This window comes from Rhipicephalus microplus, chromosome X (assembly GCF_043290135.1).
Source record: "Rhipicephalus microplus isolate Deutch F79 chromosome X, USDA_Rmic, whole genome shotgun sequence".
NCBI lineage: Eukaryota > Metazoa > Arthropoda > Arachnida > Ixodida > Ixodidae > Rhipicephalus > Rhipicephalus microplus.
The window spans coordinates 270116540-270135807 of record NC_134710.1 but is presented as its reverse complement, the minus strand read 5'-3'; the positions used below and the strand labels follow the sequence as shown (position 1 = coordinate 270135807).

The 19268-nt window shown below is 42.5% G+C and overlaps 1 protein-coding gene across 1 annotated transcript in view; it reads left to right on the top strand.

The window, feature by feature from the left end:
- Positions 1–19268, top strand: part of LOC119161517 (frequenin-1) — a 279556-nt gene that overhangs the window by 212911 nt on the left and 47377 nt on the right. The window contains exon 3 of the mRNA XM_037414040.2: positions 15494–15542. Within this exon, the coding sequence (XP_037269937.1) occupies positions 15494–15542 (49 nt within the window). The remainder of the gene's footprint in view (positions 1–15493; positions 15543–19268) is intronic.

The window sequence follows — 19268 nt, the reverse complement described above, 5'->3', positions numbered from 1 at the left end:
GAATGAGAGAAGAGAGAATGCGATTGCAGCGTGCGACAAATCTTTCTAGCTCCGCTCGTACTGGATGGATTCCTAGAATTTTCGCGTTACTGAATTCGTGAGGCAATAAGCTATTTGGGTGAATCGCTTCCATGGTTACTTGAAAAGGTGTTTTAGGGTCCCTTTAAGAAACTCGTGACAGTCGGGCTAGGATGAGATGTCATAGGCATCTTCGAATTGCTAAAACCTTGAGAAAGAAGTCGCACAGTATCTGAACAACTGTAAACCCAAGATCACACTATCAGCACACACTTAACTATAACTTGTACCAATGTATCGGTTTAAGAAATATTTTTTTATCAGAATAACACACCTTTAAAAAGTCTCCGGTAATTTGTCTATGCATTCTATGCAAAAGTCTGTCAGGTAAATCAACCTTTTAATAGTCAATTTCCCTCGAATGAACTTGATCTGCGGACCCGCACTTCATTTTATATCAATTTTGATCAATTTTCCGCTCTTCAGCACTGGCGTAGCTGATGCGTGCTGCCCCCAAATTACCCATACACTGGCGGCGGTGCAACATCGCTTGTGCATGCAGCGCCACCTAGGCAAAGTGACCATATGGCAGACAAAAAGACGAGCAACACGCACTCCAGTGCCCGCGCAGAGCAATCAAATTAGTAAGTTGTTTCCAGTGTCCATCCGAAAGCGAAAGCAGAGAGATGACTGTGACGAAGACCCTGTAATGGCTGAGGCAGGTTCACTGTCTCTAGCAGAGGCTGTAATCTGTATAAGAAAGCTGCGAGACCTCGTGTCACAGCAGCAAGCTGTGTCAGAGGCTCTGCACAGAAATGTATACTCTCTGCACAGCTTTGTTTTTTTTGCGTTTTAAGGGCGCTAGAGCGAATGAAAATTCTAGAATTCTTTCCAAATAACGAGCATTTCGCACGTTTGACTTCATTTCTGCTGTGCCTAATGCTGCTCTGTATTCAAGTGAATATTCAGTTTAGTGAAATATTTCCTAGGGTCCCTTGAAGTTCACTTGAGTGAGAGTTCATTGTAACACATAAAGGGGATTTCAAATAACAATAGTAATGATAATATTGCTAATATCTAGGTTTTACGTTCCACAACCACAGAGTGATTACGAGGATTATAAGAGACGCCGTAGTGGAGTGCTGAGAAAGTTCGAACATCTGGTGTTGATGTGCAGTGACGTCACACAGTACATGGGCCTCTAACGCTTCGCACCCCGCCGTGGTGGTCTAGTGGCTAAGGTACTCGGCTGCTGACCTACAGGTCGCGGGATGGAATCCCGGCTGCGGCGGCTGCATTTACGACGGAGACGGAAATTTTGTAGGCCCGTGTGCTGAGATTTGTCTGCCCGTTAAAGAACTCCAGGTGGTCGAAATTTCCGGAGCTTACCACTACGGCATCTCTCATAATCATATGGTGGTTTTGGGACGTTGAACCACACATATCTATCTATCTATATTTATATCTATCTATCTATCTATCTATCTATCTATCTATCTATCTATCTATCTATCTATCTATCTATCTATCTATCTATCTATCTATCTATCTATCTATCTATCTATCTATCTATCTATCTATCTATCTATCTATCTATCTATCTATCTATCTATCTATCTATCTATCTATCTATCTATCTATCTATCTATCTATCTATCTATCTATCTATCTATCTATCTATCTATTTATCTATCTGTCTGTCTATATCCTATCTATCTATCTATCTATCTATCTATCTATCTATCTATCTATCTATCTATCTATTTATCTATTTATCTATTTATCTATCTGTCTGTCTATATCTATCTATCTATCTATCTATCTATCTATCTATCTATCTATCTATCTATCTATCTATCTATCTATCTATCTATCTATCTATCTATCTATCTATCTATCTGTCTGTCTGTCTGTCTGTCTGTCTGTCTGTCTGTCTGTCTGTCTGTCTGTCTGTCTGTCTGTCTGTCTGTCTGTCTATCTATCTATCTATCTATCTATCTATCTATCTATCTATCTATCTATCTATCTATCTATCTATCTATCTATCTATCTATCTATCTATCTATCTATCTATCTATCTATCTATCTATCTATCTATCTATCTATCTATCTATCTATCTATCTATCTATCTATCTATCTATCTATCTATCTATCTATCTATCTATCTATCTATCTATCTATCTATCTATCTATCTATCTATCTGTCTGTCTGTCTGTCTGTCTGTCTGTCTGTCTGTCTGTCTGTCTGTCTGTCTGTCTGTCTGTCTGTCTGTCTGTCTGTCTGTCTGTCTGTCTGTCTGTCTGTCTGTCTGTCTGTCTGTCTGTCTGTCTGTCTGTCTGTCTGTCTGTCTGTCTGTCTGTCTGTCTGTCTGTCTGTCTGTCTGTCTGTCTGTCTGTCTGTCTGTCTGTCTGTCTGTCTGTAAGCTATTCTCGCTGCCGGGATGATCTCTAAAATATCAAAGAGTAGCATAGAAGTATATCTATAACAGTTCTCAAATGTACGCCCCATGAGTGAGCCTAAAACGGAGCACCTCGAGACATCAAAATCAAGTTCATTTTAATGAAAATTTCCGATAGTTGCCTACGCCATACGTTTGTGTTTGACTGCCATGCTCTTTGCGCATGCTCTATGCGAAGGTTGCCAACATTTTTCTTACGTGCGAATGCTACTGAACGCGGCACGCGCAGTGCAACTTCGTACGGGAGCGTGCTTATATAAGTTAAAAAAAGTACTGCTTTTTTTTCGGAGCTACTCGAAACCTAAACCGGGACTGGGTGCCCAGAAAACTTCTCGAAGTAATTAACTCTCGTGCGTTTGAGGAAACGAGATTCCTAGGCTTGATAAACGGGTAAGTAGGCGCTCATGACCTTAGCAAAGGCAAAATGTAAAATTACTCTTTCAGTACTATTTTAATCAATCTAGAAAGCAAGAGAGCAAGCTGGCTCCAGAAACGAATACTTATATAAATGACCACAGACATGCGATCAATCATAATTGAGAAATCTGCCGAGTACAACAAACACTTTCATATGGCTTTTATTGACTGCAGCAAAATGTTCTACTCAGTTGAGATAATCGTACTCATAGTGACATTGTGCCGTCCAGGAGTTCTTAACACATGTGAATGCCAGCACCAATATTTAGGAAGATTTTCTAGCTACCACTTTTGTCTGGTAAAAGAGAATTAATTACGATGCAAAAATTGTATTGCTTCAAGAGATATAATTTCTCCAAAGTAGTTGAGTGCTAGCTTAGAAGTATCAAATGAGTGGCAACAAGTGTATTACAGTGTTTGCGTCCGCATAGGGGTTTTGCTGAGAGATTCGGCTTCAAATCTGTCCCCTTCCCTCTGTTGAACATCGCTGCTTAGCAGGAGAATTGGTATATTTAGGCCAGTTATTACTACATTAGTCTCTTTTTGAAAAAAAAAAAATTGGCAGGAGAACACCAGGGAGACATTCCCAAATTATGACCGCTAATAACATAGTGAGGTCTTTCAAGTCGAGAACGTAAAATCACTGAATTTTCACAAGTGCCAAGATACGAGACAGAAACTTGGAGGGTAACAAAGAAACTGGAAAAGTTAGGGACCATGCAGAGTGCGCTAGAACGAAAAACGATAGACGTAACATGGTGAAATAAGAACAAACCAGACGGATCCGAGAACGAAAAGGATTAGCAGGTATCCTACTTGACATTGAAAAGGAATACAGAAACTGGACCTAGGAAGTTCACCTAATTTGTAGGATCGAAAACTGGTGGCCAAATGCGATGTGTATATCGAAGGATGAGAACGCACTCGAACACTGCAGCGAGATAGGTGGAATGATAAAGAAAATTAGACGCAATAGAAGGGTCGTGTCAGCTCCCTCAGGAAAGGGTAAATTGGCTATGATTGAAAGAGGTATTCGTTCTGCATCTTACGTTAAAATATGTTGATGAATGAGGACTTTTTAAAAATGTATATTCATTATTATCTGTTACATAAAAATACCGAATTACCTATAGCCTGTTTTTTGATTCCGCTTACGCTCGCGTTGTACCCAATTTTTTGTAGAAAAAACAAGCTTTAAAAACTTCAAATATAGCTGTGCTTGATTTTCGCGTTAGCTGTTAGATGCACAAGTGCCCCGAGATGCTTTCGAGTTGATCTCATCTCCAAGTTGTCTAAAGTGTAATTGTTCGGACGAGAGAAATTCAATTTGAGTTTTGATACCCAAAATAAATGACCAGACCTCAATGACAGAAAAACAGCGAATGTACGTAAGTCTTTCAGCACGTCCATGGAAGAAAGAACGAACGAGGATGTGCGAACAAAGAACGGCACTGGATTCGACACTCAGGTAGCGTAAATGTTATATTTACACAAAGAGAAAAAAAGCACGCCTGTGGATTTGCAGCACTTCTTACTCAAGCTTCGACGCATAAAAATAGCATTTGCCCAAAGAAATATGAAAAGTTAGTTTAGTAATTAGTTAGACTTCGGTTTAATGGTGCATTATCAATTGAGCCTGAGTGAAACTACCAAGAAAACTACAAGAAAATCTTAATGAAAAGTAGACAAGCTGCGTTGTAGCAAATTATTACAAAAATTTGGTGTCATTTGAAGTGTAGAAACATTTGTTGTAGAAACATTTGTGTAGAAACATTTGCTGCGCATTAACAGACGCAGAGAGCTCTGAAAGTACACTCGCGTCACATGCATCCGCATAAAAAACGCAATTCAATGCCTCCATCATGTAACACACCATTTTATTCTTTTGTTTTTTATTCTTCTTTTCGTGCTGTGCATCGCCCCAAGCGGCCGGTCCTTGCGATAACGACTGTGAGGTCGAGTCACGTTCGAGCCTATCAAGAACGACCTAAAGGAAGCCAGAATGGGAGGAATCATGAAAAAAATATGGTCCCTGTACTAAGATAATTGCTACCGCGTGGATGCATCTAAAAAATGCTTCACAAATTGCTTCGTATCAAGCTTAAGCACGGTGCCCAAGTCGTGGTTCACACGCGCACGCACACACACACACAAAAAAGGCGGGGAAACAGAACGCCTGTGTTGCGACACAACCAGCGTCGTTACGGAATAAAAAGCAGTCGCGACGCCTCGCGTCTTCATTAATCTGCGTCCTTTTGAGGTCCTCTTCAATTCCACACGCGCGGGAACAAGTGCTTACCACGTCTTTTGGATATGGAGAAAAAAGTTTACTACAAGCGAGCAGGGTCAAATTGTTTTTGAATATTGAGCCCATGATGCTCTCATAGTATTCGCTCAAAGCTCAACCAGCGCTTATGCCTCTTGCTTTTCACCCCTGCAGTTAAAACAAGATGGCGGCGTCCTCGATTCCATGGTCGGGAGTGGTGTTTGTTTTGTTTTTTTACTCTTCCAGTAATAAACTGTAAGCAAATACAATTTTCCGGAAAAAAGGGTGAGAGGATGTCTGCGGAATTTAAAAAAAAAGCAACAACCCGCAGGCTTTTGAGTAAAATAAAAAAAATCGCAGTTGGTCCCCAAATTGCGATATGTATCTTTTTGTCCACCGTCATTTACTTTTACCTTAAAATTACCCTTTTTTGAATAAATACATCTCTTCATTACCTGTGATTTCTTTGCTATGATTGTTTTTTTCCTGCATGGATAACGTGTATACCCGTGGAATCACTACTTGTATGCTTACGAAAAAGGAAGTTACGAGGCAAGGGGTGCCGCAGTCTCATGAGACATGATGCTTGTTAACTGGGCACGAATACACATGCGCACGTAAAATCTTAAAGCCAATATAGCGCATCGCATTTTATATAATGTTGATAAACTTTTTAATAGAGTTCCGTTTGGGGAATAATAATAATAATAATAATAATAATAATAATAATAATAATAATAATAATAATAGGTTCTCACTAGGTTTTAGTCCGGAAAACCCCGATCAGGTCTACTCAGGCCAATAAAAATCTTGCGTAGAGCGAGTAGCATTCGCCGTAAAGCACTATCATTTTAGTTATCTTTATGAGTATACTTAAAGAATGGGAGCCGCGCAGATTTAATTCTGCTGTGTCTCGTTTTGTGGCTGTTAATTTGTGTACTTTTACCTCTGAAAGCCACTGCAACGTAGTAACTAGTTTCCTAGTGGTGAAGTTCGTGTAACATAATGTCCGGTTTTTCTTTATGACTGGAAAGGAATTGCATCAAAACGACAACAGATATCGCGTCTTACCACACCACCTTTTCTCTAACAATGACAGGACACTTTTGTCATCATAAATAGACATCAGACAAACAGTTTTATTATTTTCTTCAAATTTTTATGAATTTACTGGCAAATACATTGTGTTGATAAAAAAGTTAGCACGTTAACTGTTTTAACGCAAAAAAGTTATATGCTGCGGTCCACCACGGCTCCACTGACCTATTTCCGTGACGGATATGACATTAAAAATATATACTAATGTACTGGAAAGAAACAAATAAGGAGATAAAGTTCTGTTGCTGGCTGTCGAACCAGCGACCTCTCAATCCGCAGCGCGCGGCCCTAACCACTAGGTTACGAAATGCACCTTGCATACAAAAAATTGCTTGCCGTTAGCAATCGTGACAACGTATACCATATAACGCTCATCAGAGCTCAGCAACTTCAGAGCGTGTTGTCATCAGTATATGATTCAATGGTCTCGCGTCAGGCGCTCTCTAAAGGTCGTTGGCTCAAGCGCTTCGATGAGCGCCGCCTCCACAGAGCGTGGTATCTCCAGCGCGCTTGCTTATCAGATTCATGATTCGGGAGAGCACAAAGGTCACATCGCTTGCTGTCACGGCCATGATTACGAAAGGAGCACGCTGCTCACACATGAAGGAGAAATAATTGTGACAGCTGTTCGGCCTTGTCCTGTGTATGCTTGTGCGTTCGTGCCGTGCGTCTTTTCTTCTGAAGAAATTGCTTTAAGTGTCGAGCTGTGAGAGTTGTTAGACGGCACATGCCCTGTGTATTTTCACTTCGTGCGTGCTTTCGGCTTAAGATTCGTGCAGCAAGTTTCTAGGTGATTGCAGCGCTTTGCGTGACTTTGAATTTTGTTGCTGCAGCATTCATTCCTTCGTCTTTGTGGCGAAACAACGCAAAATAAACCCTCAACTATCGCTGTGACGACGCGTTTCACTTTTGTGTTGTAGCAAATCCTAGAAAGAGGGATCACCCTCGTTCTTTTTTTAAAAAATTGCCACCAGGTGAGCGAAGCCATACTAACGGGCTCTATTCTCACAGTGAAAAGTGTTCCTAAGTGTGGCGTGAAAAGATTGGGAAAACTTCAGATACATGCACGTAGCTAATGGCTTTGGAAACTGAGGTCCCGTTTTGTTGGTTAAAAAGGGTGTTTCCCAAGTTTGTATGGAGAGAGATGCAAGGAAAAACAGAGATGGTGACCAGACACAGATATGATTTGCTACCCTGATCTGCGGGTAAGAGATATAAAGGATCGAAAAGAGACTGAAGCATACGAACACTTGGGGGAGCGCGCCAAGTCTGCAGGAGATCGCGCAGACCTGTTGACTTTAGGTACACTACTGACTTTTTCATTGCCTGCGCAATCGAGGCAGATGCCCATGGGCTTAAAAATGGCCTTTACTTCAGTTGCACCAGAAGGACTCGAAGCGGGCATCACTGGGTGGCATAGTGAGCGCTGTTGCATAGGACATGTTAGATTGTTTCTTCAGTTCCGCAGCAGTCTCATGTAGAGGCGTCCGCCATTCCTTTGCTAATGCAACACAACGCCTTTCTGAATGCAACACAACGCCTTTCTAAGTGCAACACTAAACCAAAGGTGACGTACAAGCTCGCATCGGAGCGTTAAATTAGCGATAGTACTTAGCAAGTCAACCTAATAGACGATAGTCCTATAGTAATCCAGCAATTTGTTCGCCAGAAAAGGTGGAGGGCACTGTCTTACAAAGAGAACTATTGTATGGCTTGTTGTAGTAATTACTTCCGTGAGTATTATTTTTCATTCTTGCAATGTGCCAGGTCGTATAGTGCCAAATTGTGTGAAATAACGGCCGCAACAACAACGACAACAGCGATTACAAGAACATTTTTTTCTACCGGGCTTTAGGTTTAGATCTTCAAAACATGGACCTCCGCAATAATACTGCTGCCCTAAACCACATACAGTGTAAAAAAGAAAGAGAATGCACAATTAGCAAAATATATAGTTTGACTAAATATTGCTCGCTCACATGCCGGTCATTAAACCTGTAGAGGGTGAATTACATTTTTATCTAAGCCAATCTCCCCAAGAGTCATTTCACTGCAAGCTTTTTACTGGTCAGTATTTATACAATTGTCGTATAGTTTGTCATTGCAATAGATAATTTTACATTCGATGCGTTGATGTCGCCACTTTGGGCTGCAAAGTGAATGTTTCCTCGTCTCTTCATGTCGTGACGTGAAATGAATAGAAGGTCATAAAACGTCGACACCAATACACCCGTTCTCAGGCGTACGCATCTATTGTAGCACTTTTTAAAATTTATATATGAATAAAAATAGCCAGGTAGGCTACGCTAGAGCCGGCTATCCCAACATCATGGCAGTAATATACAAGATACACACAGAAATACGAAAAATCAAGAAGAATAAAAGAAGAAAAAATAATCAGAGGCACTATGTACAGTGCATCCTGTCTCACAGTTAGGAGAAATCTCGTAACGCGTGGCATCTCGATGCAGCCATGATGCCGCCAGCGCGGCAGTCGCGCGATGGCAGCAGCTCGCGCCTGCGCAGACGTTTGAGTGGCATTGTGTTGAACGGTTGAATCGCGTCGTCGGCTACGGCGTCGCGCTCTGGTCGCATTGTCAGGAAGCCGTGAATTTCATTGTTACTGCGGGAAATGGGCCGATAACGCTGATCGCGTCGCTGTACGTCTCAGTTCTGTTCAAAGTGATTGCAGTAATTGCTGCCACTGGGGGCATGACGAGGTAGTAAGAGCATTTGTGTGCATTTGTGCACCCACAAGCGAGTGCTGTCTCAGGTAGTGAAATGCCATCGAGAAGAAGCATGTTCAGATCTTTGATTTAGCCTACAACATTTCTGAACTTGTTTTCTTTTGTTTTATTGCGTTGAACCCGCACAGCTGCACAAAATAAGTACCACTCATAGTACGGGCTCATTGTGGTCTTCCCCGTCGCAGCGTACTGCGATGCACACACCGAGGTGAAATATATGTGAACGCACTTAGCGCCACGGTGCTTCGAAAGAGCAAACAACGTATGCCACCGAAAACAGCTTTTGATAGGCTGCCATCGCTGCTAGGTTGGCATTGCGCAACGTTTAGCACAGAATATCAGCCTAGTTACCGAAGCAACGATGAAATATCAGGCTACCTGACAATGTGGCCAGCGCGCACCGCTGTCGCAGACAATGCGGTTCAACACCACGCTCCTTGAGCGTCTGCGCATGCGCGAGCTGCTGCCGGCACGTGACTGCAGTGCTGGCCGCATCGCAATGACATGCTGCAACACACTCCCGCGGAGGCGCCACGGATCTAATAACGACGTGTGGTAGACTCGCAGGCTTCCATTTTACACTTCGGCCTCCGACGCCTGAAAGGCCTCCAAGTGCTTCATATCAAATTTATATCGCCCCACCTTGGTGGTATAGTGGCTAAAGTACTCGGCTGCTGACCCGCAGGTCGCGTGTTTGAATCCCAGCTGCGGCGGCTGCATTTCCGATGGAGGCGGAAATGTTGTAGGCCCATGTGCTCATATTTCGGTGCACGTTAAAGAAACCCAGGTGGTCAAAATTTCCGGAGCCTTTCACTACAAGGTCTCTCATAATCATATGGTGGTTTGGGACGTTAAACTCTACATATGAACCAATCAATCAAATTTATATGCAGGCCGGTCGACCCGTGCGAGGTTGAACGTGTAGTGATGTTTGAGTCTGACTGAAGAACTGATTAAACAGATAGAAATTTCATTAAAAAGACAAGCAAATATTAAAACACTGGCAAACAAAAGGGCTAAAAAAACTATGATTTCAAAGAACATAAGAACAAGTACAAATGTACACGTCGCGGAACGCCAATAAATTAACGACATGATGAATAAAAAAGATACAAAAAATGAATAACAAAAAAACTCGTGTTCCCGCTTCTGAGTTACTGCGTGCAACGCAGTGCATACTAAACAAGTATATAAATTGGGGATATTAATATATAGGTTGAAAAAAATCAAAATAAAAAGTTTCATACGAACCAGTACAGCTCGTATTTCACGTAAAGGAGTTGCCGGGGTGCCGCTGAAGGCCTCGAGAACTTATAAAAGTAGATGACCATGGTTCCCAGTGTTGCAGCCGTCTCAGTACGTTGCGAGGGATATTCCACGGATACTCGCTCGCTGGATTTTGTGCCGACTGGTTGTGCCCCCGCGATCTCCGAAGACAGCGCAGCTCTGGCCGACTGGCTCGCCCTGCGCCATCTCCTGACGCCGACAAAAGCTCTCGCTGAGTGGTGCCCCGTTCTCGGACTCCTGCGACCGTGTCCACCTGTCTTATCTTCCCTTGACTTCTGTATATGGATGTCCTCATCTCTATCCCCATCCCTTTAATCCTCCCTATCCCTTTTAATCTCTCCTTAGCCCCATCCCTCGTGAGCTACTTTTGAGGTGTCGCACGATGATGCAGACAGTTACGGGGCTCACTTTTATCATCTTCTCTCTCTTTTTGGAACCACTTACACCTACGTGACACTCGCGACGTCGACGACAGCGCTTCTCGTTGGTTGAACGTCAACAGCCGAAGCAGTAAAGATTTCTTCGGCGTGTTCACATCCCCTTGAGGTCATTTCCCCGGAAAACATACGTGTCCCTTTCGCTGCGGGGAAGACGCGGTGGCGCCGTTGCCGAGTCGTTAGGGGCGCGCGGTCGAGAATGCTCGACGTTTGGGACACAGGCGCTTCGAGATTTCACCTAAGTGTGAAACAGACTGTACATATATAGAAATTTTAGAGCTTACAACGCATGAACACAGTCGATGGACATAGTCTAGTTCGTATCATTGTTGGTTTAGACGTTAAAAGGTATAAAACGACAAGTTTATGGTCCGAGAGGACGGCACCAAAATACACTCGTGAAATAGAATATATGAAGCGTTTCTTTCTTTCTTTTCTCTTTTTTTGCTACTGAATATATATATATATATATATATATATATATATATATATATATATATATATATATATATATATATGTGTATATATATATATATATATATGTGTATATGATATTGTGTGAGACCTGCTCTAACACTATTTTGCCGTTTCGCTTAGCTCACCAAAATACCTGAACCATAGTTTCCGGCTAAAATCTATATAGCCCATTATCATCGGTGTTCAGGAGTCAAGTTTGTATTTGGTTGTTACAGACAGTAACATTTAGTTTACGGTCCACCGTGGTGAATCAGTGGATAACGAGCTCAGCTGCTCACCCAAAAGTCGTGGTTCGGTCCCGGTCGTGGCAGTCGCATTTCGGTGGAGGCGAAATAGTCGAAGCCCGTGTACTGTGTGATGTCAGTGCACGTTAAAGAACACCAGGTGGTCGAAATTTCTAGTGCCCTCCACTGCGGTGTCTCTGATAATTATATCGTGGTAATAGGATGTAAAACACCGTATTATTATTATTATTATTATTATTATTATTATTATTATTATTATTATTATTATTATTATTATTATTATTATTATTATTAATATTAGTAGTAGTAGTAGTAGTTTGTTTGGGCTTGAATTAGCTAGTCAAAGAAGCTAAATCGCAGTGAATGAACGATATGGCAGTATTAAGCAATAACAAAATTAACACCATCCTTGTGCTTCCGTCGGTGCCGTCATTTGTTGCTTGAGCGTAATGGTGATGACTAGACTTGAAGAGCGAGTGGTCTTTTCTTGCAAAAAGCGAGCCATTTTAGGCGCACCATTTTGGACTGTCGGAAGCGTGCTCTTCGTTTCGGCATCTACTGCAGGGCCTCAAAGAACTTCAGCTCGTCTTCTTCTTAGGTGATTTATGTTACACTCTTTCGGATCACTTCTCCTTTTTAAGGAATAGGTCGGTGTCAAAGATCTTCATTTCACTTGTATTTTTTTTAAAGTATACTACCTTGGACATAGGAAGTACATGATATACTGTCACGCGAAACTAAAAAAGTACACCCAAGAGGCAGAAAGAAGTAGGAAAGTCAGCCTTTTACTTTTTATACTCAACTCCTTACATCATGTCCTTCAGTGAGTACAAACTGACGCATGTAAAACAACTGATTAATGAGTGAAAAAATGATAGCAAAGCAACTATATGACACAAATGAAACAGTTTGGATGTGACCATGTTGGTTGATTTGGTCATGATTGTTGACAATGGGCTAGTCTATAGGACCTGGCTCAGTTCGAAACAAGTATATGATTGGTCTTATTTTTCATTCAAAGCTGTTTATTTCAGTTGATGTTAAGATTAGGGGTTGGCTCATTTCGATTGCAATTATTTCAAAACTAAGAGATACTTAAGAGAGCTTTACAATCCAGTAAAATTTAGCTCTTTTCGGCTTTCAAGTTTGGCTATTCTAGAAAAAAAAACACGCTACACACAATTGAACCCGAATATATATATATATATATATATATATATATATATATATATATATATATAAACTCGGGAAATCAAGTTACGCATTTTATCCAGCTGTTTTAGATCACAAGGATACTGTAGCGGCCATGTACCGGAAAATCTACGTCTATACCAAAAAAAAAAATTGGCGAGAACGCTTGATATAAAAACATAGGTGAGTTGTAATCATCCTTTTGTATTTTTCTCAGAGACGAAAACTTTCCCGCGTGTGCATTGGGAAGTTACCGAGCTCTGTAAACAGGAAAACACCGCGCGGGGTGAGTAGAAAACTACCGCTAGCCGTCACGCGCTTTCTAATACGATTCTCCGTCTTTGCATCGCTTGCTCGTTGTGCGGGATCACCGCTCGCTTCCCCGCTTTCTTTGGTAACGCGATTGATGCTGTAAAACTTAATAACTTGCTCTTTTCCATATATAGCTGGTGATAACCAATACACTCAAACTTGGGGTAAGGAAGCCTTACAGCGGCACGGCGTACCAAGTAGTGTGCTAAGTATGTAATGATGCAAAACAAGGTTGACTTAGCGCTCCGGTGCTCAACGAGCGTGAACAAGTGCATGTGAAGATTTAGAGGCGCTGCGAACATCGATACTACATTTCCTCGCGTTGAACTAGCTCCGGCATATATCTCTATATCGCCAACGAAAACCGTATAAGATGACGAAATTATTGTTATCAATAATATAAAAGCCGCTTATTGCCGTGAAAGCGCATTCTTCACTTTGTCTCTAGGCAGTGTCGTGAAAGCAACTTGTGCGCCTAAATTCACATCGCAGTACCAATAACTTCCTTAAAATATGTGTATTAGATTGTCCCATATATCGAAGCAATTCCTGTTTTTTAAGAGTTTCACACATGCGAGTTAGGCTGTCGTGTAATAAGAAACGGATGTTTTTCCTGCCTAGATCTTCTAAAGCTATACAAGAGACGCGATAGTTCTAACAAAAGCAAGAAATGTAACTTCCACCGGCTTCGCAACATGTTTCTGTTTGTTTATGTCTATTTCCTTATACTTAACTCTTGACGTTGGGCAGTCTTCATCTTCATTTGCCTTGTTAATCCGCACTACTTTGAAGCAGGCGGGGGAGCACTCGTTTTCCAGGTGGCACTTTTCTTGTGTGACGATGCATTCAGTGTGTCCAACCAACGTGTTTGTGACGCGTAGCACTTGAGTTCTGGAAGCATTTTTTAGATGCGAAGCATCTGATAAGTGAGCTTGTTTCGCTGGCATCTGCGCTCCACTGCGCATGCGCGTCCCCTCCTCCATCTCCTCTCCTATACACTCTCCTCTCTCGCCTCGCAACGCCGATGCAGGCAGCGGCTGCTAGTAAGTTTCTTGATTTGAAAAACTGACTGCTCGAGCTGAACAACTGTTCACTGGCCACACCTTGTATATAGGCACTGGATCTTGACCCCCAAGGCAGTGCCGGTGGGTGATTTTTCGTGTGTGTTGTTGAAAAATATTAATTCGCAGCGTGCGCTTTACCAAAAGCGGGCTGCGGGTCTGTGTGTCCGACCGGAGTCTTCTGTCTCTCATTGCCCATTAGCAGTAATCAGCATGTCCTAGTAGAATACACCAGTCCACCACTGCGCGCTTTGCGCCTCCCCAGGTAATTTGAAGGCAGCTACAAACAAATGCCTTCGCTACCCCATTTATTTTATCACAAATTAACCCCCCCAGTTTACTCCCGCTGTTGTAAACTCTGCCAAAGAGAGCGCGCAAATCCTTACGTTATCCCCTGTGGCAGTCCTAAATAACAGCAACTTCACAATCTTCAGTTTGCGCATACTCCTCAGCAGTGGGAGAGCACGCTTCTCAACTCCGAGCCGGAAACACAAGTGTGAGTCACGGAGCGGGCAGAGGCAGCCGCCAGAGACGAAGGTCGGCAGGCTGCATGACCAACAGTGTACTCTCGCAAGCTGAACATCAGCTTCTTCTATATGGCGCCAAATAAACGTTTCTCTTCCTTCTCCTCCTCTCCTGCACAATGCCACGATGAAAGCTAGCGTCAACGCCGCCGCCAGTGTAAGCGTCAGCGCCGGCTGCTACGCATCTGCACATGGGTCCCTTTAGCGGTAGATGATGTATTTTTTTCATACCGCTCTAATTCTTTCGTTTTCACATCTCTGCAGAGTTCTCTGTATCATTAGTTACTGGGTAAGGTTTGATGGGAATTACAGATAGGCTACGTACTATACTAACGCTGCTTTTCAGCCAGGTCTTGCCATAATCTAGAAACACATCGTGTGGATTTCACGTGGTGAAAGTGTGTTTCTACAGCTGCTAAAACGTGCAAATGACTACTTACTGCTTACGAAGAACACGCAACTTCACTAAAAACACAAGTGACTCGACAAAGCACACTTTTCTAACAATATTTTAAACATCAGCGTTCAACAATATTTTAGGCTTCAAGATTTCACTCGTTCGTCCGTCGCAATCTTTGTGCCACCTCGTTTGATTAAGCAGGCTATAAAAATTCGTACAATGTTTGGTAACAAATGGTATGCAAAAATTTTATTGAAAAGTTGAAAAAAAAATTACATATTCTCTGAAAAAATGGTTAGGATGGATATACTTCTGAAAGAAAAAAAAAGAGGTTCGAAATGCGTCTTATTTTGATTTAAATTTAATATAAGCGTGCAACGCAAAGGAAACAACGTAGGTTATTGTTCATCTTGTCCTGTTGTCATGCCACTACTGTAGCAGTTGTAAACAAGAAACGAACGCAGAATGTTTCTCATGCAACGTGAGCGTCACAAGACTATTGACATATGTTTGTAATGTTTTCTTATATATGCGTTGGTCTCTTACATTTCAGGTACAAAGGCTTTCTAAAGGACTGCCCCAATGGATTACTTACAGAACAAGTAAGTGACACTTAGGCCTTGCTTATCGTTCTTTTCATTGCACATTGCTTGCTATGCCACGTTTTCTTAAAATTTTTAGTATGAGCGAAATCTTGACGTTAGGCCTTTTGAGTTGGTCATGACTCTATAGTTTCAATACGAGAGTCTATATTTTCATCTACAAGGTGAATATTGATTATCGCAGTCTTCTTTTGTAATTGTTTGTGATCCTAATTAGGTTTCTAATTACTGATACTTTGTGGCAAATACAAGTAGGACACTTGGAGACTATCCTCGGAACAATGTTGCTTAGGGTAGAAATTTACATTATACGAGTTCCTGTGAAAATTTCGCTCACACATATTTCAATTCGCATGACTTTGAGAGCGAAGCAAACGGAAAATGAGCGCGTGTAACACAAATGTATTTAAACCTCGCATTTCGTCATATAAAATTTATCGCCAATGCCATGTGTCCCGAGCCGTTGTTTGACGGCCAGCCCGGTTTCATTTTATTTACTGGTAGAGAGAGAGAGAAAGAAATAACGTTTATTGCACCCGTCTAGAATGACGGGGGAGGAGGCTTCGGCCTCTGCCCCCAATCATCCCCCTAGCCATCGGCCGGAATCCCTTGAGACTCGGCGGTGGTCAAGGCAAGACCGATGACTTGACGCTGTTCTTCGGCGTCACGGCTGTGTAATAAGGCATCCCAGGATTCTACGTTTCTACTTGGATCATTGTAGGACGGGCAGGTCCATACTATGTGCACTAAACCCGCAGTGCTGTTGCAGTGCGCACATCTGGAGTTGAACACTTCCGGGTGCCATTTACTGTACAGGTGAGGGTTTGGAAACACCCCGGTTTGCAATTTTCGCCACATAATTTTCTCCTTTTTGCTCAGCTCGCGATCGCCCGAGGGCTGACCTTCCGGTCGATCGACGCTTACCCGCCGCCTTCGCGCGAGCAGCCCCTCTCCACAAGAGACGAACTACGAATGTTTCACTTGTAGGCCCGTGTACTCAGATTTGGGTGCACGTTAAAGAACCCCAGGTGGTCGAAATTTCCGGAGCCCTCCACTACGGCGTCTCTCATAATCATATGGTGGTTTTGCGACGTTAAACCCCACATATCAATCAACGAATGTTTTAGGAAATCACAGCTGAGAAAAAAGAAGGAAATTATTTACTGGTAAGAACACCGTAGTTACGGCACAGTCACAACATGCCGAAAAAAGAAAGTAGGCAAAGAAGACACAGACGCAGAGCGCTCTGCCTGTTGTTGCTTCGTCCGCCTTATTTGTCCGTACAAGAGAGAGGTTCATCCGTTGTACGCGTGTCGCGACCATGCTGTAACTGATGTGTGCGTGGTGATTAATCAACGAGCCTGCATCAATACTTTCTTTGGCGTCACTGATTGACTTTCTTTGCTGTCGACGACAGGATGAACACTGGTACAGCCTCGAGCAGCCACCTTCGAAAGCTTTCTTATTCGCAGGCATTCAGTGTCACCTTCTTCAAGACATTGCGCTGCCTTCGTAGGTTACATAGCAATATTAACATGAAGAATGAGGGCGCACCCGCAAGACGCCTCCTCAATGGACTGCGCCAGTGCGCACAGCACCCGGGTGTCGAAATTCAGAAAACTTTTCGCGACTTTACAGAGACACCGTTTCCGCATCACGCTTTGAGATTGCCTCCGATGTGTACCATCTGTTGGTGTAAAACTATAAGGAATTTTAGTGATGATTTCTTCACAAGGATCTATCATTCAGAGGACAGCAGTGAAATTTCACATTCGCTTCCCTTTCACGCCTTCTCATCGATAATTAGCTGTAGGAAGAAATGGAGAGGAATGGCAGGGAGGTTAACGAAGTTTTCGTTTGGTTGGCTACCTGGGGTGGGTGAAAGGAGGAATTATAGAAATGTGAAGATGAAAAAGAGATAAGAATAGAAGGAACGAGATGGATAAACGGTCAGCTTCAAACTACACGACACGGTCCCGCGTCGCTCGTTCACCGGCGCTTGAGAACTCCATTGTTTCTCAAGAAGCACGAGAAAGCTTTTGTGGCCTTGCGCATGTGCGAGACCATAGGTCATGGTCCCAGGATCTTCGTTTCTGTCAGTGGTCTTGTATTTAGGTGATGGAGCTTGGCTGTTTTACCACATTGTTCAGTTTGGTATGATGGACAGGCATAGATTATGCTCAAGCGTCTGTTCGCAAGCGCAAATCTTGCATGTCACGCTGCTGCGCATTCCGATGAGACAGAAATACGCATTTGTAAATGTCATTCCCAGCTACAGCGGCGCACGAAAGTTGCATCGCGTTCTGAGAGCACACATGCAGGGAAAAGCAGAGAGGTTAGCAGAGGCACGTCCGCTTCGTTACCCTCCTCAAGGGTAGAATTGATGGAGGGGGTGGGAGATGGAATAAGAACAAAACAATACTTTGATAACTGGCTTACAGCTCAAACGCAAGAACAACATTTTTTAGACTGCAAATTTGGGTTCCTTAATGCAAAAATAGTCATTATATATTAGTTAAAAAGAATTTTAGTGTGCGCAAAGAATAAGTATTGCAAACATGTGGAAAAAAGAAACATAACTGAGAAAATAAGAAACAACCGATGTATAGTGCGTGTAATTATGTTACTGTGAGAACGCATTTATTGGCGCACCTAAAAATTTAAAAAAAAAGGTGTTTCTCTCGTTTTGCGCTTAAGCGTTGCTTCGTAAAAATAATGTGCGTGTATGTGGAGGGGGGAATGATTGTGCGTGCTCAAGTGTGAATGCTATCACGCACCGTATAGCCACCTGAAAAGGCTGGCTATCTCTCTTCTCCTATCTAGGAGTTGTTCAAAATGTGTGGTTTTATCCCGCTTCCTATTTTAAATGCGAAGCATTTCTTAACAAACTTCGGTTACTTTGAATCTATCTATCTATCTATCTATCTATCTATCTATCTATCTATCTATCTATCTATCTATCTATCTATCTATCTATCTATCTATCTATCTATCTATCTATCTATCTATCTATCTATCTATCTATCTATCTATCTATCTATCTATCTATCTATCTATCTATCTATCTATCTATCTATCTATCTATCTATCTATCTATCTATCTATCTATCTATCTATCTATCTATCTATCTATCTATCTATCTATCTATCTATCTATCTATCTATCTATCTGTCTGTCTGTCTGTCTGTCTGTCTGTCTGTCTGTCTGTCTGTCTGTCTGTCTGTCTGTCTGTCTGTCTGTCTGTCTGTCTGTCTGTCTGTCTGTCTGTCTGTCTGTCTGTCTGTCTGTCTGTCTGTCTGTCTGTCTGTCTGTCTGTCTGTCTGTCTGTCTGTCTGTCTGTCTGTCTGTCTGTCTGTCTGTCTGTCTGTCTGTCTGTCTGTCTGTCTGTCTGTCTGTCTGTCTGTCTGTCTGTCTGTCTGTCTGTCTGTCTGTCTGTCTGTCTGTCTGTCTGTCTGTCTGTCTGTCTGTCTGTCTGTCTGTCTGTCTGTCTGTCTGTCTGTCTGTCTGTCTGTCTGTCTGTCTGTCTGTCTGTCTGTCTGTCTGTCTGTCTGTCTGTCTGTCTGTCTGTCTGTCCGTCTGTCCGTCCGTCCGTCCGTCCAGCGGCTTACGCTTGGTTCTCTCGTGGTCCCCCCCTTAAGTTGGCGTGAACCAAAATTGTCATGGGAGGGTAAAATGGTTTAATGAATATGACGCGCTAGTCAAGACATGAATAATGTCACAATACC